The sequence below is a fragment of the Poeciliopsis prolifica genome, unplaced genomic scaffold (assembly GCF_027474105.1).
Source record: "Poeciliopsis prolifica strain line A6 unplaced genomic scaffold, Auburn_PproV2 SCAFFOLD045, whole genome shotgun sequence".
In the NCBI taxonomy this organism is placed as follows: Eukaryota; Metazoa; Chordata; class Actinopteri; order Cyprinodontiformes; family Poeciliidae; genus Poeciliopsis; species Poeciliopsis prolifica.
In genome coordinates, this window is record NW_026562420.1 from 1,617,423 (window position 1) to 1,639,660 (window position 22,238).

At 39.9% G+C, this 22,238-nt stretch overlaps 1 protein-coding gene across 1 annotated transcript in view; it reads left to right on the forward strand.

The window, feature by feature from the left end:
- Positions 1 to 21,310, forward strand: part of fhip1aa (FHF complex subunit HOOK interacting protein 1Aa) — a 29,567-nt gene extending 8,257 nt beyond the window's left edge. The window contains exons 2-13 of the mRNA XM_055056448.1: positions 3,329 to 3,389; positions 4,811 to 5,008; positions 8,716 to 9,387; positions 10,317 to 10,475; positions 10,821 to 10,907; positions 11,019 to 11,186; positions 11,983 to 12,062; positions 12,206 to 12,408; positions 14,258 to 15,190; positions 16,100 to 16,278; positions 17,421 to 17,541; positions 18,584 to 21,310. Of these exons, the coding sequence (XP_054912423.1) occupies positions 4,904 to 5,008; positions 8,716 to 9,387; positions 10,317 to 10,475; positions 10,821 to 10,907; positions 11,019 to 11,186; positions 11,983 to 12,062; positions 12,206 to 12,408; positions 14,258 to 15,190; positions 16,100 to 16,278; positions 17,421 to 17,541; positions 18,584 to 18,780 (2,904 nt within the window). The 5' untranslated portion in view covers positions 3,329 to 3,389; positions 4,811 to 4,903 and the 3' untranslated portion in view covers positions 18,781 to 21,310. The remainder of the gene's footprint in view (positions 1 to 3,328; positions 3,390 to 4,810; positions 5,009 to 8,715; positions 9,388 to 10,316; positions 10,476 to 10,820; positions 10,908 to 11,018; positions 11,187 to 11,982; positions 12,063 to 12,205; positions 12,409 to 14,257; positions 15,191 to 16,099; positions 16,279 to 17,420; positions 17,542 to 18,583) is intronic.
- The last annotated feature ends 928 nt before the right edge of the window (positions 21,311 to 22,238 follow it).

A 22,238-nucleotide genomic window follows, 5' to 3' on the forward strand; every position in this document is an offset into this window, starting at 1 on the left:
CCCACTGCGTGGGCCTGCAGCAGCCTCTGTGTGGGGTTTAGTTTTGGGTGAGAGGGTGATATATTTTGGTAAAAACCTAATTGCCTGTTGCGACCGTCTGTCTGCTTGTAACGAGCTCATTTCAAGTTAATGGGAATATTGATTTTCTGTTAGTAGAAACTTTACACAGAGAAAAGCAGCAGATGGTGTGAGTGATGTCACCATGTGTGAAAGCAGTGCCAGGCCTCATTCTTTCACTGCATCCCTTTACATTTGGGTATGTATACGGTTTTGTTGGAAGTAAGAAAATCCTATATTGTTTACAAATTTTAAAATTTGTTTTTACTATTTAATTTCACACCTTTATGAAAAGTAATTATTAATCCTCGCCAGCAGCTGAATCGGACTGAAAAAGACAATCTGCTTGATCCTATAATGTAACAGCTGGAATGATTATGCTGATAATGCTCAAAAACAGTTCTGCACACATTTTTTCTTCTGACTGCAGTATTTTAAATTTGGAAAAAGAACTAAACATTGTTTCTCTGGAATTCCCCAGTGTTGCAATCCAATACACTGTTATCAATTTCTGTACAAATAAATGTAAACCTAGCATCTTTAATTCATATAAAGGTTTTAAAAAACTGATCAGATTGTCTGAATAGAATAGACTCTTTATTCTTATTCTAAAAATAAAACATTGTGTAAAGAAATTTGGGTGCAGTTCTTTAGATGAAAAACAATTTATTTAAATTAATAACATAAAATGTAAAAGAAAATATCTAATTCAAAGGTAGTTTCTATCTGTTCTAGACTTGTGTCACATCTTTGTATTGGACTTGCCTTTTAGTAAAAGTGAACTCATAGCTACTCTTCAAAATGGCTTAGACAGGAGAAAATGAAATCAGATGGAGGTAAATATGTGTTGAAATTTATTAATGAAGCAATGGCTACAAGTAAAAAAGCAACTTGCCTAAATGTTTTCACACTGTCACAGTCACAACTGTGATCAACAAGGCTGGATGAGTTTATCAAGTTTGTCTTGCGTTGGTGTTTCGGAAACAAGCTGATTTGGGTTCAACATAAAACTAGGGTGGAAAAGCACATCATCTGGGACTAGATGTAAAAACAATAGACAATCTGTGATGACATAGGAGCCATAGCAGGTAGCATATTTACTACTTCTTTTTTAGGTAACTGAGTGTTTGTCACAGTAATTACAGCCCCACAAACACGTAAAAGATCTTGATTCCCAAATGTAATGTGCTTCCTTAGGACAAAATTCACATACAGCAGTGTGATAAATATCACACTAAGCTGCATGAACAAACAGTGTAGAAAAAAGACAAACTATCAATCCTCACAATAGGGACAGTTTTTGGGGATGTTTTTGGTTTTTACTAACCATCATTAGTAAAAATCCATAGTGAAAGCATATTCTTACCATAAGAAATCATAATAAATGATGAACAATACAACAAATCCCTACCCCCTATGAAATATCGTTCTCTTTTAAATACAAGTCAAGGCACTGGTGAAATAAGTTCTTTTTTCTTAGATAACAGAAACTTCAGTTCCTGGAAAATGGTCAGAATGCGTGTGGAGTTGTGAAAGCTTTGCTCGGTCTCAGCTGAGGTGCAGCTTAGCTTCCAGCCCGACTGGCTGCTGAAAGGAGAAACTCTCTGGCACATCTGAGCTGTTACAAGGCTTTTGTTGCGTAAAAAGCAGCTGGGTGGGGGTTAAACTAAGCTAGGAAAAAAAAAACATAATTCATATTTGAACATATGCCAAAAGATTTCACAACATAAATTAGGTCTCATCCCTGCTGTTTACAGCAGTTTCTTGGTACTTTTGGGCAGTGGTGCAGTTCTACTGTACGATATTTCTGATCTCCCAGATGACAGAAGGTTAGATGACAAAGTGCAAACAAGAACAGCTGTTTGTTATCCTTCTCTGAGACTGTTCCTTGTGCTAATTTAAACCAAACAGTTATGTGTATTTAAACAAAACTGATCACTTAGTAAATGGAGCCTTTGTTGATTTTGAGAGGTGATGCTGCTTAGGTGAAGAAAACCTGTGAGTTTGGTCCCGAGCAAGACATAAAAGCAGCTCTTGAAGGGGGTGAGTCGTAACCACTAGCACATACACATGCAGCACCTCCTCCCTCCATTCGTCTCACTCTCACTCTCTGTTTGCACAACCCCACACCTTCAGCCGGCACAAGAAACTTTCCAAGAAAATCAAGAGACTTTTTTTGGTTTTGTTACTCTGAAGGAGCAACATAATGAAGGAAACCGCTTTAAGCAGCTCGCTATGACTGTCATCCATGATGAAAAGAAACCCTAAGGGTTGTTGATTTGGTGCTAGAAAGGATGGGTGTAATATTCTGAAGGACTTGGGCTCCATGGTTATCCAATAAGGATGTCAACATTAAACTGACTGGTCACATAATTTTCTTTGAGTTTTACATTGTGTTATAAAGTTATTCCCTCATCAAAAACATACGCAGAGTGTTAGCTTGATTCTTTCATGCTTCTTTGAGAAATCCTTTCTCAAAACACCCATGGCAACCGTTCAGTAGTGCTAAACACGTATGTGAACGTTGCACGAGGACGAAGCTTGTCTTTGGAGCCTCAGCTTCCAAACTACCGAGCTAACGTCTTACAGAGCACCCATCACCCGCTACTCCCCCACTCAGCTCCTCCGAACTAGCCAGCAGTAATTAGCTAATACCATGATGACAAAACAGGATGTGTCTGCAAAGAGCTCATTAGATGAGCTGCTTCTCAGTATCTGCGTTCCCAATTACAATTGTGCGCAAAACTTTGTCAATATTTCGCCAGTGTAAAACCCCCACAATTTCTCAATTGTCATTTTTCCATTAAGTTAAAAATGCAATTAAAATTAGACGTGAATATGTATGTGCGATAAGTCACTAAAAACATGCTGTGCCAACTACTTTATGTTGCCTTCTTTGTGGTTTGCACCAGTGGAAACATCTGGTTGTTGATCATGTGACTTGTGTGATTTACGCCACATTTGATTATATAATTTATATAACAACTAAAGGTAACATAATTACTTAATTGTGCTGTAAAATTATTCTATATGGCTGAAATACACATAATGCCCCTTTGGTGGAATTATAAACATGTGAATGTGCTGCATACAGTGTTTTGTCCTTCTCTGTAGATTTCCTCTCAACCTGTTTTTCACTTTTTGACCCCTCCCTTCCAAAAACCTCCTCCTCTCCATCTCCATCCAGGCAGCTCTTACTCATGTCAGATCACTTCCCATCACGCCTCGCCTCTCCTTCACACATCTCCATATTTCTTTGCTGTGTCAACAGAACGAGGATGAGGTCCTTGCCTGCCTAGCGGAGCGTCCCTGCTAAAGATGGCCGCAGAGAGGTAGGAGACATACAGTGGTTCGCGCTCTCTCCTCATTGCGCCTACATTCCTTGTCAAGGATCCAGCCGGCGGAGCCTCACGCTCTAACTGAAAGCAGATGGCAAAAGTTTGTACCTTATTACAGTAACTTCTGTGGATGATGGGATTTGTCTCTAGTTCTGGGGAAGTCAGTGAAGTCAGTATGTCGGAAAAGGGATAAGTTGTGATTTCTTCCTAATTTAAGGTTGGAACCCAGAGGCTGTAATTTGTGCAGCTGCAGCGTGACCTGTGGTTGATCTGCTGCACATGTGCGTGCTGCTCCATGGACAGCGAGTGTTTACCGCCGTCTCTCATTGGGGGATTTTCTTTCAGCCTATAGTTGTGGTCAGGAGATTGCCTCCACTCATAGTTGGAAAGTTTTGTCCCTTTTAACGATTTATGTCAACTGTTCTTTTTTTAGGGTGGAATAATTACTAAAATGTTTGTAATTATATACACAGGCTCAAATATATATAGATCTATGTATGCTCTGCCAATATTTGGTCAAATGTCCCTTTGTAAGAGGCACTACAGCTACAGAGTCTGTGTCAGGATCAACAATATTTTGGTTAATTCTGGCTGGAAATGGTAAACTGGTTGGTTTCCTGGTTCCTATTTTGTGCTGTTTATAAAGTTGTAAATGCGTTATAGTTCCCAAACAAAATCTTTTCATTGAAAAATTTGTTTTTTCAAAATTGATTTAAATTTATTTTTGCAATTTCAATTTGCGCAATCTTGGAAACGCAATTCCTGAGGTGAGGGACTAACGGTCACATGTGCTGTTTGACAACATGCTAAAATCACAGTGCTGTATAGTGGACTGCCATAATAACTACAGCTGACTCTGTGTTTCGGCTGTGATGTCTAAACGTGGAACTTTTTCCCAATCAATATCAGAAAATTTCCAGGCAACAGTCTTGTATAAACTTAACTTAAATCAGCTCATTTCTGGGGAGGAGTGGGGGCTTGTCCACATCTCTTTGCCTCCCAGTGAGTGTGCTACTTGCATCCAGAGGATTTTAAAGCCAGAGCCTGTTTACTGTCTGACGTCAAATTTTCTCTGTAATGCAAGGATGTCAGAGGGCCTGCAGGAATCCGCTTTGGACCTCTGAGGAATTAAAACTGTTTGACAGCTTGGTGTGAAGTCCAGGGAGCAGCAAAGCAGGGACGATGAATTTCTGTCTCTCCTCTGTTGCGTCATGTCACTATGCCTGTTATTGTTCTCCTCCCTGCATGCCTATCATAGATGCTTCCCAGCCAGGCAGAGGTTAAGACGGGGGCCAGCCTGCCCGACTCAACATTGTCATATCATTCCAGCATTTCTGCTGTTTTATGAACCAAGATGTTGCAGTTCTGTGAGTGATGATGGGTATTTGTGTTTTCTCTTTCCACATTCCCTATAGGTTTTTCTGTTGTTACTTCCCTTGGCTCTGAAGGCTCCCAGTAGGCATCTTCTCTGTGTGACATGACTAACCCCACGTGATCTGGCGTCCATAATGGCCTCCGTGGTTGCCAATGGAAACAAAGATGGGCAGTCTCTGGTGTTGAAAGGGGTGGACCCAGAGACATGCATGATTGTGTTCAAGAACCACTGGGCTCAGGTAAGGCGCCAGAAGTTTTAGGAGGCTTACAGCTGCATCCCAATAAACTATACAGTTTTAAAGAAGTAAATTTAGCTCAGTAATTCAACAAAAATCAAATCTAATTAATATGTTATGTGAAATTATTACACATAGAGTGAGTTATTTACATGTCAATAAAAACACAAAATTGTTTTTTCCAGAAAAGTAGAGTACAACAATGGAATAACCCCTTTTATTGCTCCAACAATGTTATGTTTCTCCCATACTTTTTCCTTCAACTAACTTTCCATTGATATGCTTGGCTTTCGCAGAGTGAACATCCATCTTTTTTGGAAATAATGTTTTTTTTTTTTTGGCTTCCCTTCTTTACTATTAAAATGAGCAGAAATAATTTATATTGCTCTGCTTGTCATGAATACATAGTACAGTGCAGTAATATAAAAGTTTTCTTTTAATTAACTTTTGGATGGTGGTCTGGTTTGTTGAAATGAACCAGTACATTACTGAAATAAATGTGGGAATGAAAAAGAACATCTCTGAACTGCTCATCTAAATTTAAGCTTTACTAAAGGCCTGAAAGCTTCTAATGGACCAACCGCCTACATATTAATTTAATCATCAAAACTGTCATATTTCCCACAATAACGGTTTGTATTTAATAAGAAATCTACAAATCAGACATAGCTGAATGCAGTTCCTTGTGTCCTGTCCAGTTTTCCTCGAAGCGTGGCGATAAGAACAGCGGCCGAGTGAGTCGTTCTGAAAGGCTTAGCTGCCGCCTCCAAGCCTGAGAGTAAAAAGTGACCTCAGTAAACCTCAGTGGTGAGGGCTGCTGGAATCTTGGCAGCGTGCAGCAGTTTGTCTCTGGCTCTTGGCTCTCTAACGCGCCATGTTTACCCCTGTGGGACCAACAGGGCTGCTAACTTTTAGCTGAACTGGGCCTCCTCCCTCCGTCCTGCCTGAAAGAGACTGGTCAAGGTACGCAGAAGTCTGATAGGAACTAAGTGTGGTCCCTAACATCTCCGACTAGAGCTGCGTTTTCTTTTTAGTCTGTATTTTCTCTGTTGTTGCCAGAACTTTCCTTTTCCAGGGTTTGGCTGTGTCGGTTAAATGAAGACTGATGTTGTGGCTGTTATTCCAGCTGGATTTCCAGTCTCTGTTTTCCGAAAGCTTTAAAGCTGCAGTATGGAACTTTTACAAATTTGTGCAATTGTTACACATCAGCTTGTTGATTAATGTTTCATTGATTATGGTTCAAAAGCAACAAGTGGGTTTTTAGTCTTGATAGGAGTGTGGTTAAAGCTTCAAAGTTTGTATTCTTCTTATTAAATGGAGATGCACATGATGCACAGGTCAGCAGATGCACATGAAACTCCCGACAACACCAATTTTACTTAACCTCATATGAAGGTTTTTATGTCAGTGGAAGGATAACAGCAGCTTGAAATGCAGTCGGATGAAAATCTGACTGGATTTATCTTTCTCCTTCACGTTAAACCTAATCAAACTGGTCAGTCCCTCCCATTGTGGGAAGGTAACCAAATACAATCTTGTATGTATCAGTGACATACAACAATAATGTAAAACATTCTGTAAAAGTTAAGCACATATAAACACATAAAATCACGGAAGTCAAAGAAAACATTTCCATACCAGTTTTAGGGTTCCTTAAGGTTAAATTTAAAGAATGGATTCCAAAATGTTTGACATTAGCTATGTTTAAATTCCAAATGTACACTTAACTTTGTCAATATTCCACTAAGGTTGAAAAAAAAATACCTTTTTGTGATTTTTATTAATTAAGAAATGCAATTAAAATTACATGCGAATGAGTTTTTTCATGCGATAAGATATTAAAAATTATGATGCACCCTCCAACTACTTCCTGTAGTGTTCTTTGTGATTGGCAAAATCCAGTACTCAATCATGTGACTCATGCTGTGAAAAAGTGTTTCCATTGCAGGTTTTCAAAATAAACCAATTTCAATATGACCATAAAACCCCTCCACCTAATTCTAGTTGCAAAAACTTTTTATCAACAAATGAATTTTTTTCCAAATTGGCAGGTTTCCATCAAGCAAATGTATTTTCAAAATGTCAAAACCAGGTTTTTTGTAAGATGAAACTATTTCTTGAAGCATCTATCTCTGAATTACAAAGCTTCACACACAGTTAACAGGCAGAACTCAGGAATTTGACACCAGGGCCATGTGACTCATACTGTTGTGCCAACACCCATAACTCACCCATTTGCAGAACTTGTTTAGGGACTCAGTGAAAACTCAGAGCTGTTTAATGAGCACAGAGCCACTGTCTGTTGATACAAAATGGATTAGGAGAAAGAGACGGATGAAGAGGAGTAAAAGGGGATGAAATGATGTTAGAAAGAGGGATGAAGAAGAGTCAAAATAATTCATAAAGTAGGGATAAAATAGATGAGTTGAATAAAGAAACGTTTTCTGGATGAGAACGCATGTCCTAAGTATTTGTACTTTTCCACTAACATTTTGAGTGAAAATCTATTAAGCCTTGTTTCCAACATTCCATATTGGTGTCCGCTCTGATGGAGCCAAAGACCACAAACCAAATTCCTCCAGAGCGGTCAGACTTCATAATGCTCCTCCGTCAGTGATGAAGAAAATAACATTTTAAAAAAGACATTACAACATTACAAGTTCAATACATTATCCTCCTTTTGTTTAAAAACGATAAGAATTCAGTCCTGATCGCTGATTTTCAGCAAATAAACATAAACCAACTCATGCTTCCCTGCTGACGTACAGGCCTTGACAAAGATGAGCCCCAAAATCCAAACCACAGGGACCCATGAGGTCCATCAGACCCATCGGGTCAATCATGTCCATCACGCTGCGGCTGGGAGGATAAACTCTTCCTAAGCTTCCACAAGCTCTGCCCAGTTCTCTCACACTCAACCACTTATTGTCATGGCAACAGTGTCAAGCTGGGGACACTGGGCCCATTATTGTGACTCTGGTTTCCACCCAGTGGACACACATGGGAGGGTCTGCCAGCAACAAAAGCTGCTTTCTTCTGAGCCGCAGAGCTAACTTTATTTGTACAGCATAGTCTGTTTCCACCAGTTCCCACCCAGATTCCACCCGATTCCCACCTGTTTTCACCTGGTTTTCACCTGTTTCAACTCGTTTTCACCTGGTTTTCACCTGTTTCCAAATATTCTCCACCCATTTTCACTGGTTTCTACTGCTGTCTTCCCGTTTTTGATCCACTTCCACTTGGTTTCCACCAGTTCTCACTGGTTTCCATTCATATTCCACTCTTTTTGACCCAGTTTCCACCTGGTTTCCACCTGACAGACACATTTCAAACAGAAGGTAGAAATTCTGCAAGCATCTTACTGCTTCAGGTGGACATTGTAGAACAGACAGACTCAGATAAAGTGACCCTTCTGTGTCCAAATCAGAGCAGATCATCCATCATTTTTTCCTTCCCTTTATTCATAGTTTTTTTTGTTTTTTTGTTTTACCACTTTTATGATGTTTTCATAGAGCGAAAGGAAAACACAACTCTTCCAGTTGTAGTATCTGGAAGTGTCAAGATAAAGCTCACCTACAGATCAGCATCCTGGGTTAAATCAAAGTCTCTTCATTTAACAGCTGGTGTGTGTAAACTGAGACGCCGCTAAAACAGCCAGGAATATTCTTCAGAGTCCCACCAACAGAATGTTTCTGGGTTCCTTCCTGCAGGTTGTGAAGATCCTGGAGAAGCATGACCCGCTGCGCAGTAGCTCCACGCTGGGGGTCATCGGCCTCGGTGCCGGGGCAGCGGGAGGCCCCCGCTTCGGTCCCATCCCGGGGGACGAGGCAAGCGCCGTGCAAAACTACGTGGAGCACATGCTTTTCCTGTTGATGGAGGAGGAGAGCGGCCAAGAGGGCGCCATGGGGCCCATCCTGGAGTTCGTGGTGTTGGAGAACGTGATGGAGCGCCTGTTCGTGTGGAGCCTCCGTAGGGAGTTCACCGATGACATGAAGCTGGAGCAGCTGAAGATGTACGAGATGCTGGTGGGCCAGGCGCGACAGCCGCTGCTGCATCACAAACCCATCCTGCGGCCCCTCATGATGCTGTTGTCGTCCTGCTCGGGCGCGGCGGCGTCAGCAGTGGAGGCAGAGCTGGTGCTGCTGCTCCACCAGCTCTGCTGCGTTTTGGCGAAGGACCCGTCCATTCTGGAGCTGTTTTTCCACACCAGCGAAGACCAGGGGGCCACCAACTTCCTCATTTTCTCCCTCCTCATCCCCTTCATCCATAGGGAGGGCCCCGTGGGCCAGCAGGCCAGAGACGCCCTGCTGCTCATCATGTCGCTGTCTGCCGAGGATGAGAGGGTGGCCAAGCACGTCTCGCAGAATACCTTCTTCTGTCCGGTGAGGCTCCCACACCACGCACACACACACACACCCACACACACAAAGGCTTACCAAGTGTTCTAGTGCTCTAGTTTCTGAAAGTTTTCAGCAAGAAACAAGAGCTTGTTTAAGTCAATAATTCCTTAGTATTGATGAAAAATAGCAGTTATATGTGAAGTAAAGGGAAAAAAATTATTATGACAGATTATTTCACCTGAAACTACTTTTTCATCCAAAGGAAAAATTTAGTTTTCTGAGATTTATGTTATGTTATAATGTTATTCCATAATAAAAAACATACCTAGAGTGTTGCCTTGATTCTCTAAGAAATCCTTTAATCTCCACGGTAACTATTCAGCTGTGCTTGTCTCCTGTGTTTATCTTCAACTACTGCTGCTTTCAAGGACAAAACTCCTCCTCAGAGCTGTGGTTTCTGAGTATCCCCCTCACCTAGCAGCCCTCTCCTGTGAATCCCACATTCGGCTACTTCAGACTAGCCAGCAACAATTAGCAAACACCTGGTGGAAATGAGCATCTGTTGAGCTCATTATATAAGCTATTTCGCAGCAAAACACTGTTGAGAACATTGTTAAAGGGTTAATAGAGGAGCCAGGTTATGATGACTTTCTGAAGGCTGAGTTTCAGAAAGAGTAGATATTTTCAAAATGACAGAGGCCCAATTTCATGGTGCTAAATTGCAAAGTCAAATTTCTTTTAAATCAAATTTGATATATACAGCATTTTTATAACAACTGAAGGTAATATAGTTACATCATTATGCTATAAAATGGCACTATGTGCCTGGAAAAATCAGATTACTGCCTCTTTATTGACTTTAAGGGGAAGTATTAAGTATTATGTAGGTGATACAAACTGCATAACTGGAACCAAGAATGGAAAGCATCTGGGATTGAAGGTCCCAGTTCTCATAGTATGCTTTCTCCCAGGTGTTGGCCACTGGACTGAGTGGGCTGTACTCATCCCTTCCCACCAAGCTGGAGGTTTCCACCGAGGAGTGGCACTGCCTTCACAAGGAGGAGTGGCTCCGGATGCCGTCCCTGGTCCAGTTTCTCAACTCACTGGAATTCTGCAACGCTGTGATCCAGGTGAGCTTGTGGGGTGGAGTCTGTGTGGGGGTTTCTGTGTGGGATGGTCCTCTCAAACCTTCCCGGCTGCTGTTTAAATTCAATACTCTTGTTCATAATGCACAACAGGACAAATTGTACATGAAGGGTTAAAGAAGACCTTTTCCACAAAAGTCTGGTTTTGTAGGTTTTTCTATGTCCATTTGGGTTTCTACAGATTCTAAAGCTGCCAAATCAATTTAAAAAATAGGCCACCTTTAAAGACCAGGAAATCAAAATACATTTCTGTTTTTATTCTTCGTACAAACATGTGGTCTCACCTGATGGATAGTGTTTCCATAATGTCCCTGTTGATGCTGTTTCCAGGTCGCCCATCACACCATCAGAGACCAGCTGTTGGCTTATATCTATAATGGTTTCCTTGTACCTGTCCTTGCACCAGCACTGCACAAGGTCTGTTGTTTTCTCTCATCACCATGTCACTGGTTCTGGATGACAAAGCAGGGGACTTATGTTTTAACTTGTACATGTTATCTGGATTATGCCAATTTCTGCTCTATGCAGCTGACTCTAGAGGAGGTGATGACCACCACAGCATACCTTGACCTCTTCTTGAGGAGCGTGACCGAGCCGGCCCTGCTGCAAACCTTCCTCTCCTTCCTCCTCCTCCACCAGCATGAGGGCGTCTACATTCTTGACACGCTGGTCAGCCGCATCAACACACCCTTCCAGGTACACCACCACATCCATACATTCTTTGTCTTCTTTAGAAATGTTCATTTTTTAATTATTATTTTAGAAATGTTCTTTTACATTTATTTAATGTAAACAGTATGACCCATCAGCCCCAAACTTGGGATATTGGGACTTTATTGTATGACATTATTAATTGTATGAAAAGCAACCAATGTTTAAAGAACAAAAGAATTCCCAGTACAACAACAACAAAAAAAATTTGCCTCTTCTAGTTGGCTTTAAAGGGGCAGTAATATCTTAAATTGACTTTATTGAGCTTCAAATCATGTTATAATGTTATTCATTCAACACAAACATACCTAGACTGTTACTCTGATTCTTTTCTGCATGTTTGAGAAATCCTTTTTACTTCCCATAACAACCATTCAGCTGTGCAAAACATCTAAATGGACCAAGCTCTGCCTTCGAGGATGAAGATCCTTCAGACTAGTCAGTAGAAATTAGTAAACACCTGGTGGAACTCCACATCAGCCGTCTACTTCTCAGTGAAATGTTGAGTTTCAGAAAGAGTAGGAGTTTCTTAAAGAGACAGAGGACCAATTTTGATGTGTTAAAGTACAAAGTCAAAAATTTTTTTTAAGCAATGTTTGATATAGGGAGCATTTTTATGACAACTGAAGTCAACATAGTTACTTGATTGTGTTACAAAATGGCACTATTTATCTGGAAGCCTCATAACACTGCCCCTCACTGCCCCTTTAAATAGATCAAATCAGATGGATTTTTTTTCCTCATCCTTTTTTGTGTCTATATGTTTTCACAATGACTCCAGTTGGGAACTGTGTCCCTGGCGCTCTTTCGGACTCTGATCGGCCTCTACTGCGAGGATGTGATGCTGCAGCTCGTTCTCAAGTGAGTGGCTCATGTGTTGAGCTTCACCTCATTTATGACAAGATGAGCTTTTCCCACCAGGATTATCTCTCTGCCGTCCCCTCTCTCGAAGCCCCCCCAACCGCCCGGGTTTTCCTGACTCGCCTTCCCACCTGCCTCTGCAGATACTTGATCCCCTGCAACCACATGATGCTGAGTCAGAGACGAGTGGTGAGGGAGAGGGATTTCTACTCAGGATCTGCAGCCAAAATCCTGGCACTGACGCCGTCCTGCTGCTCCCCGGACCGCAGCCCCCCGCCCCTCCGCCAGCTGGAGTCCATCCTCTTTTCCAAGGGGGGGGAAACTCCAAACAACTCCAGCAACACAGGTAGCTCAGGAGTGTATGGAAGTTATTCATGGTGTACATTTGAAACTACATATTTAAAACTACATGTCTGAGACTAAAACTCTTCCAGGTATTGATCAGTTATATGTAAAATAATGTTCATGCCACCAATGATTTTTCTATTCTGTAAACAACTACACCAACAAAAATGGAGGACAATAATTTCCTTTTTATAAAAGTGTGAACATGCAAGATCCTCTTTATGTTTCTGATCTACAATGTTCTTTTTAAAAAATCTTACAGAAACATGACAGATGACTTTTGTTTCATTAGATATTGTTCAGTTTATTCCTAGGCAGGAATAAAAAGTCCTCAGTAAGTTTTTCTCTGTACCTGACTATATTATACAAAATTATTTTCTGAGGTAAAGACTAGAAGTGGACATGCCCAGCAGGTATTCATTGTGAAGACAGAATGTCCCCTAATCCTGCATAAGCCTCTTGGTGGGTTTATTTCCACTCTCCTGAGGAGCCATTGTGCTTTCCTCCAGCATAAAGCTCCTTATGAAGTCAATATGAACGAAAGCTTTTCAGACACGTTTTAAAGCCCCTTAATCTGCAACACGGCCATATTTGTGTTAGGAATGTTGCAGTAATGCGGCCGGGATGTTAAATGTTGTGGAAATGAACTGCAGAGAGGCCAGGAGTATAAAAATGAGATATAACTGATCATGGAGGACTGTGTGTCAGGTGGTGATTTGCATGTAGCTGCAGTGTAGATCAGGGAGGAAAATGGTGGTGTGTATTACCAGACACAAAGACCTCCTGCTGCTCCGCTCTGTTCCATCACTTTACCCCCTGCTGTCGATGTCAAACTCATTATTTCCGCTCTGCAGTAGTTCTATTAAACAGAGTGGGGGACAAACTACTCAGGACTAGAGTAAAAGTATTGACACTCATGATTAAATCTTTCTCAACTGCAAGTAAAAGTTCATTAGATTTATTCCAAAATGTACTCATGAAAGTACTAAAGTATTCAAAAATACAAATGATTTTCTAATATCAGTACTTGCTGGTGTAATCTGATGACGTATTGTCCTGTAGAAATACTATGCTGCAAAATGTCACACCACCTGTAAAAACTTCAGCATAAAAATGCAATAAAAAATCTATTATTATTACTATTGTTATTATTTAAAACGGTAACATTGGTAACTATAAGTATGTAATTCCATACTTACCACTTTTGTCCAAAATGCTCTCTCTCTCTCTGTGAGAGGATCCGGTATTTGGAACTCACTTCCTGTCAATTTAAAGTCTTCAGTATGTTCAAAAGAAACAAACAAAAACAATACATTCATATGTAATGTTTGTTTATATTGTCATGTTTCTAATTTCTGTGTTTTATATGCATGATTGTGTATATTTTGTCAATATCATGTTTCATTATTTTACATTATTACTACTATTTTACTTCACAGTAGCTTTTAGAACATCCAGACTACAGACAAGGGCTACAAATTAGCTCCTGCTATTAGCACCATTATACAGTCATGGGACCAGGCCTGCCACTGTAACACATTTTGCCAGACGATAAATTGTCCCAGAAGTTGTTAGAATGAATGTTGTTGTTTTGAGACCATTTTCAAGTAATGTAATGGTAATGACCTAATAATGCAAGAACACATTCTGAAGAATCAATAAAATTTAAATTCTATTAAACATTTAACATTGGAACTGGAAGACATTTTAAATATGCAAGATTAATAAACTACATGGTCCATGAACTGCTGTTTTCTTCAGTTTGTGTATTTTATTTTCATCTGTCCTTATCAATTAAAGCTAAAAAATAAGATGGATAAAAATGGCCGCCTGTTCTCTGTTGTCATCAGACCAGCAGGGCAGCTGCTCAGATGAGGACGACGGTTCTGGGAACCGCTGCACCATCGGCTCAGAGATCTACCTGGACGTCAGCTATCTGCATTACCTCTACGACGCCCGCCTCAGCATCAGCAGCTGCATCCGGGCCTGCCGTGTGTGGTCGGCGCCGTACGACGGCGAGAACCCTCCTCCGGAGCGGTACCAGGCGGGCGTCCTGGAGGAGCCAGCGCCGGATGGCCGGCAGGCTCAGAGGAGAGTCCCGCCCCCACCGCCGCCGCTGCTGCTGCCGCCGCCTCGCCCCGTACCCACCTTCGCCCAGCTGGAGCTGGAGTGGGATGACAGCTTTGACGCGTGTCCAGTACAGGAATCTGAGGCCACCCTGGACCCCAAACCTTCCTCTGAGCCGCTCCCCAAGCACATCCAGGACATGAGGCGGTCGGCCATCATGCTGGTGAAAGGCTCGTACTCTGAGGAGAGCGACTTTCAGGATGACGTCATGGTGTACGACCTGGTCGCCAAGAAAGACGCCTCAGAGATGGAGCCGTCGCCACCGTTAGACGAGGCCCCGTCGGCCTCTCCGATGAACGGGCTCAGTAGAACCCTGACGGCCGATAGCGCAAAGAACAGCTTAAAGGCCAAGGTCAAAGGTCAGACTGACTGCAACGGGAACATGCAGAAGGCCACTAACACCAGTGAGGATCTTCTAGCTCAGTATGAGGAGCTGATCCGTTCGCTGGTCAGCGAGGCAGGTGGGAAACCGGCGAGGGCTGATGGAGAGGTGAGGAAAACTGCAGCAACAGAGGAAGAGGAGGAGGAGGAAGAAATGGACTTCACTTCCTTTACAGCTGAAACTCCAGAGTCAGAGAAGCCACAATCTCCAGTGGGGGCCATACAGAGGTTCAGGAGTGGAAGCTGCAGAGGAAATTACGCTTTACCTTTCACAGGTCAGTTCAGACTCTCACTGCAAAACCACAAAATCTCACCAGGGAATTTTGGTCTCATTTCAGTACATCTGAAGTTAGTCAAAACTAACTTATCAGTAACCTTTCAGAAAGATATAGGTGCTTATTTTAAGAAAATAATTCCTTAATATTGATCAAAAATGATCAGTTCCATTGGCAGATTATTTCACTTATAACAAGGGAAAATGTCAGGTTTTAAGTCAAGTTATTTGCTAGTGGAGCTGATACTTTTTCCATCAATATTAAGGAATTGGTGACTTAAACAAGCTCCTATATCTTGCTCAAAAGTTATAACTTAATTTAGTTGTATTTAAAGTGTACTGAGGTAGTTGTACTACCAAAATTTCTTGGTAGGATTTTCTGTTTTTACAGTGTGCAGCTTTGAAAGACTAAAACATGGAACACAAAGAAGCTGCCTTTTTAAACATTTCACTATTGCCTAAAAAACACAATTTAGCAATTGCTGTTTTTGTAATTTTTTTTTTTTTTAATTTTATTGAATGTTGTAAAATGCAAATAAAATGACAGTAATACAATAAATGATAAACATTCAAATGAGTAGGTGGAAGTACAAACTTATTAAAATTTTACTTTATTTTATTTTATTAGTTTGTTCACTAAACATGCAGCGCCATCATTATCCGATTACTTCCTGTTGCCTTCTGCTCTGTGGATTGCACCAGGGACAACATCCAGTTGTGCATTATGTAACTCATGAAGAAAAAAAGCAACAAAAAAGTGGTTCCATTATTTTGTGAAATAAACCAATTTTGAAATATCCAAATAAAAAAACAAACAAACTTTAACTTTTTGAAAAACAAGATTTGTTTTTATTTTCCCCTGAAATTGGCGTGTTCCATTAAGCAAATGCAGCTAATGCTCCTCCTGCAGGTCCCTTCATCAGCGTGCTGCTGTCCCGCCTGGAGAACATGCTGTCCAACAGCCTTCATGTCAACCTGCTGCTGACAGGGATTCTGGCCCAGCTGGCCGCTTACCCCCAGCCGCTGCTCCGCTCCTTCCTGCTCAACACCAACCTGGTGTTCCAGCCCACCGTCCGCTCGCTTTACCAGGTAAGACACACACACACACACACACACACACACACACACACCCCCACACACACACACACACACACACACACACACACACACACACACACACACACACACATTTGTGCACATGCAAAAAGCTTTTTTCACTTCCAGCTAGTACTTTTTGTTAATATTGAGGAATTATTGACTTAAAACAATGACAGCATGTTAGGGCCATTGTAGATATATAAAAAAGGACTAAATTTCCTCAAAACCTCTCAGAATAGTTCTAGAAAAAAACAAGAAAATTTTGGTTCTGCAAAAGTCGAAATATTTCAAGAACAAACACAAAAAGTTTTAGATTAATCTCGGAGAATTTTTCTCAAAGGAAACTTGGAATTTTCATAGTCCTTTGGCACTAATACGCCTTTGTGTAACGGAGCTTGTTTTAACTTAATAATTCCTATATATTGACACAAAAGTTCAAAAGTGAAATTGTTAGGTATTTTCCTCGAACCTACAATAAAATAACTACAGACAACGTATATGAATTAAATATGGTCAGGCTTCTGCAGAAGGAGAAATCCCGATCAACAGCTCCTCCGGGCTGTTCAATAGAGAGTTCTGATCTGCTTTCACGTGAGCTCCCTCTTTATTGTCAAAGCATCAAACAACAGAGGTCGTAAAACATTTAACACAAACAGACCAACAACTCAGTTCCAGGTGTGATATCTAATTTACAATCTGAGCCCAGTTCAGCTCTGGGTCAAACTGTCACCTAAGACCGGATAGAAACACCAGAGAATAAGGTCTGAGAACCATAAAGTTTTACTCGCATGAAGACAGTCGTAACCTCCAGGTCAGTTTATACTAAAATCACAATAATACTTTAGACTGAATATAAACTAAAGTAACAACAAAATGATAATATTAAAAAATATCTAACAGAAATTATCTGCCAGTGGAAGTAGAACTTTTATTCTCAATATAATTATCAACGTTAAACAAGCTGCATTATTTTGCTGAAAAGCTACTTGAAAATTAGTTTTGTCTTATTTGAAGTTTACTAAGATAATTTCACTAAAAACCAGACCAACTGGAAGGTTTTGTGTTTTTGCAGCGTGGCTACCCTTTGATCATGTGGAAGTGAAGTAGATTCTCAGTAAAATGATTTTCGTCAGGTGTTGGCGACTGTGAAGAACCAGATAGAAGAGCTGGCCGCCTGCAGAAAGGACTTCTCAGAGCTGATCACTGTGGCTCAGCACTGGCTGCTGGCCAGGGAGGCCTCCTTCATCACCACAGGTAAACTCAAACCTCAGCTTAGACTGATTTCTGCCTCAAAAACTGAATAATCTAGTCTAGCTCATTTCCTTATGTACATTTTCACTATCAAAACAGCAAAAATATGAGCAATAATTTGTAACAAGCTGAAGAAGTGCAGTTGAAGTATTATTCCACTTTTCCGAGACAGAATGAATATATCCTGGCACTGAGGCAGTGTGGCTCTCCACCCAGGGTGCCCTTCTGAGGGGGACCACATGGGAATAAACAGAAAATCTAGACCAAAAACATTTTTGGTCTAGATTCTTATCTTAGTGCACAAGAAATGCACTAAAAAAAACTCATTCGGTTTTTATGAAAAAGAACGAGTTCTACCAGTGAAATTATAAATGAAATCTGCCAATGAGAAATTTCATCCATATTAAGGAATTATTGACTGAATAAGCTGCTATTTCTTCCTGGATTACTTGCACATTAGTTTTGTCTTTTTTTCAAGCACACTAAGATATTTGCACCAGAAAAATAGAACAGAACTACTTGATAATTTTTCATGTTTTTACAGTGCACACATTTGGGAATAAAAGTTCTTCAGTTCCTTCTAAAGTCACTCATGTTCATCACTGATCATGGCCTAATACAGCTAACGGTTACAAATCAGACAGAAAAAACTGCAATAACAGAAACATGAATAATTGTGATGATATAAAACACTGTGCCAAAGCAAGAGCAGCAATAAGAAGTGATGCCTCATTTACAGGTCTGAACAGATCCAATGATTATTTTCTTCAGGCTGTGTATCTGCAGGTTTCTCCTCCTCCAGGCCTCGTCTTTCTGAGCTTCAGCCTGGCGTTTGAACTGGATCTTCTGTAGCTTCACAGCTGAAAACACTGAGAAATCTCAGCAGGGTGTTTGTTTGTAGAAAGATGAACAATGAAAATTGTAAAGCTCATATCTCATTCTGTTTACTGTGTGCTTTTAGGATTTTTGAATCATTTAAAAATATTGAACTCCCTTCATTTTCGCTCCGTTGAAACGTTCATCTGTTTGTTTTGGGTTCTCGCAGATAAAACCAGCAGCGGCGGGTCCAGCCAGTACGAAGGAGGAAGGATGCTGAGGAACTCCCCGCCTCCCAAACCCAAAGACATCTCTGTGGATCAGACGGAGGTCTTCGCTACGGTCCTCTTCTCCGAGTTCCTCAAAGAACTGGCAGCCATCGCTCAGGAGCACTCCATCCTGTCCCACGTTCCCCTGGAGGAATAGGAAGCCTCGTCAGTGCCTTTTCAGGTACTGTTTAATTAATCAAAGGGTTTCCCCCCAGTTTTTTTATAGAAAGATTTTGAAGATATTTATTTTTTCAAACATATCAACTTTGATTGACTTCCATCCTCCTGCCTCTGCGAAGCCTGGAGACAAACTGCAGCTCCTCCCACCAAAGACTTTTATATTTTTCCACACGTTTTCTGAACCGTCTGAATGTTTCCTGCAACCAGCCGCAGCGGCGACACGCTGCTCTCTGCTTTCTTTTCTTTCTCAGACGTTGTGTTTAAGCACTGCAAAAACACAAAATATCACCAAGTCATTTTGAATTTCTGGTACAAATATCTTAGTGGACCTGAAATAAGACAAAACTAATTTACAAGTAACTTTTCATCAAGAAACAGGAGCTTGATTGAATCAGTGCTTCCTTTATATTTGTTTTTGAAACGTACTAGTTCCACTGGCAGATTATTTCACTTATAGTAATACATGTTTCTTATGTTATAAGTGAAATAATTTCCAGATTGAACTAGCACCTTTTCATTAATATTAAGAAATTATTGATGTAAAATAAGCCCCTATATCTTGCTGAAAAGTTGATTGTAAGTTTGGTTCCACTTATTTCAAACATACTGAGATATATGTACTAAAAATTAGACCAAAAATACTTGCTAATATTTAGCGTTTTTGCGGGGTAATATTCAACGTCGACTTAAGTTGCTTTTTGTAGATACCGAGACCTTTAAAGAAACACTTCCAGCTACAGCTGTTACAAGTTGAGTCCAAACTGCCTACAGATTTCACAAAGTGCATTAACAGTCTTCAGGTTCAGACGTTTCGGTGCTAAATCACCGCGGCGCCTCAGGCACCTCGTTCCTTTTCTGACCCGCTATTGGCGCTGTACATTTTCCACGATTACTAACACCTCTTGTAGAAATAATATATCTGAAAAAAAAAAAACTTGAAATAAATGCAGCTGTGATTGCAGCAGCAGAATCAAATAATAATAATAAAAACTTCCAACCTTTACATTAAATATATTTATGTAAAGGTTCCTGAAAATATATTCAGGAAGGATATATTTTTTCAAGATGGGTTGTATTTACCAAAATCCCCAACAGCTACTGTAAAATATGCGTAGCTAAACATTTTGTATGAATTCATAGTTTTATCTCTTATGTGTTGAGTTGACTGTCTTGTGTGAATATTTATAATTCATCATGTTTGACATCTTTATCTCTTGTCTGCCTGGCGTGAAACACGCAGCCCACACTGCAAAAACACAAAATCTTACCAAGTATTTTGGTCGAATTTCTGCAATATTGTACATTTGAAATATGACAAAACTAACTTGCATGTAAATTTTCGGCAAGAAATGTGAGCTTGTTTTATGTCAATAAGTTCTAAATATTGATACAGAATAGGCTGATTATTTCTCTTATAACCTGGGGAAACCAATACTTTTTCATTATCATTACAGAATTTCTAATTCTTAAGAATTTTGCTAAAGTTTCGTCTTATTTCAAGTTTTCCAAGATGGTCTAAGATGTTTGCACTAGAAACTAGAAAAAAATACTTTCTAAGTTGTATTTTTTTCCAGTGGAGAGATCCACTTTGCTCAGCCACAATTCACAACGTGAAAAACAAGAAGACATAACAGTCTTTGTCCTGGTCCTGGTTAGCTGACCAAGTGGTTAAATTATTTCACTTATGGGAAAAATGTCTTCAAGGTGAAATTGTCTGCCAATTCTTAACTTTAAACAATTTACTAAATGTTGCTCAACAGTTCAATATGGGTTAGTTTTGTCTTATTTATTGTGCACTAAGATATTTGCACTAGAAAGTAGACTGAAATGACTTGATTTGTTTTTGTATTGTGAGCATTCAACATGAAAGAATCTTCTTCTGGGCAGACAGAGTGTTTGCATACTTTAGCCAGGATTAATCACTGTACATGTTGTATCAATCCCATAACAGCATCAGACCCGTAGTAAACATGCTGGAACTTTAGACCTCATTTTCATACACAAGGCAGATGTGCAATAATGTGGAACTGATGGAAGGATCTTCGGTCACCACGTCTCCTCAACATTTAATCATCATCATGTATTTAAGACTTCTGCGCTCTTTCAGCTTTACAAGGGGTGCCAAAAGATGCCGTCTTTATCTGTGTGTACAGAAGAGCAGAGCCAGGTTCTCCACTGCTGTATGTAATGTGCCTTTCACCTTTACCTGTTTATGATGTCATAAGGAAAATGTTCTGAGGAAAAAACACTATGCAAATGAAATGTACTGGGGATGTTAGTTCACTGTGATTACGGGTAGGGGTATTTAAAATGTTCGTTGAGTGTTTTTTTTTTTTTTTTTTTTTTTGTCACTTTCTTTCTCTTGCTTGTGAAAAGGCGTTTTAAAGCTTTTAAAGCATAAAATCACTTTATGGAGGGTTGATGCTCATATATGTCCAGTGTAATCTTATGGCACAATAATGATTATCTGGGCATGAAAATGAAATAAAAGTGTTTTATAGACCTTGCCTGTTTGTAATCTTATTTATGTAGCACATTTTCAGCAACAGTGCAGTTCAAAGAACTTTTACATAAATTGGATAGAAATACAAATAAAACAAGAAAACCAAAAGAAATAAAAGGGCAAAAGTGTAAAACTACATATTGGTTCCCCATGTTTAATAAGAATAAACACTCCTTATAACTGGTAGGGGTTTCTCTGGATTCTTGTTCTCATAAAATTAGACGTTGATTCTCCATGTTTGATTTTATCAGTAAGTATAAAGCTAAACCTAAACAAGAATTTGTTTTATTATTTTTTTTGGTTTTGTGAACTGACAGGCTTCCCTGCTGTCCGACCGTGTTATCTGCCACACTCCTCCTGAGCGTTGTGCTAAGACCACCACAGGGGTTTTAAGATAAATGCTTATTGTTGATGTTTTTCTTGGTTTTAGTCGTTAACAGTAACATCTTGAGATCCCAAACTGCTCCAAAAAGCTTGAAAATAAACCAGAAGTTGATCATTTGGGGAAAATATTGATTTGGAAGAACCCTGTGGAGAAGAAATTTCATAATTTGACTCATGAAGGTTAAATTACTCAAACCTCATCAATATATCATGTGATTAGCTTCATTCTTGGTCTTAATTTAAAGTTTGTGTTTTATATGGTATATACAACCATTTTTATTATCATTAAATTGTATTTCTTGCAGACATTTTCAGAGAGATGTTTGGAAGCGTTTATTGCTGTTATATATTTTCTACTCAAGGTTAATTAAAACACATGTAAATTATATCACATCAGACCAATAAAGAAACAATTACTTCTACAAACAGAAATGTGAACGTCATAATAAGTATGTGTAATACCTGATATTTTCAAAAGATACTTTTAATCTGACAAAGGATTTATTGAATATGACTGTGTGCACCATGTTCTGAATAGATTAATACTT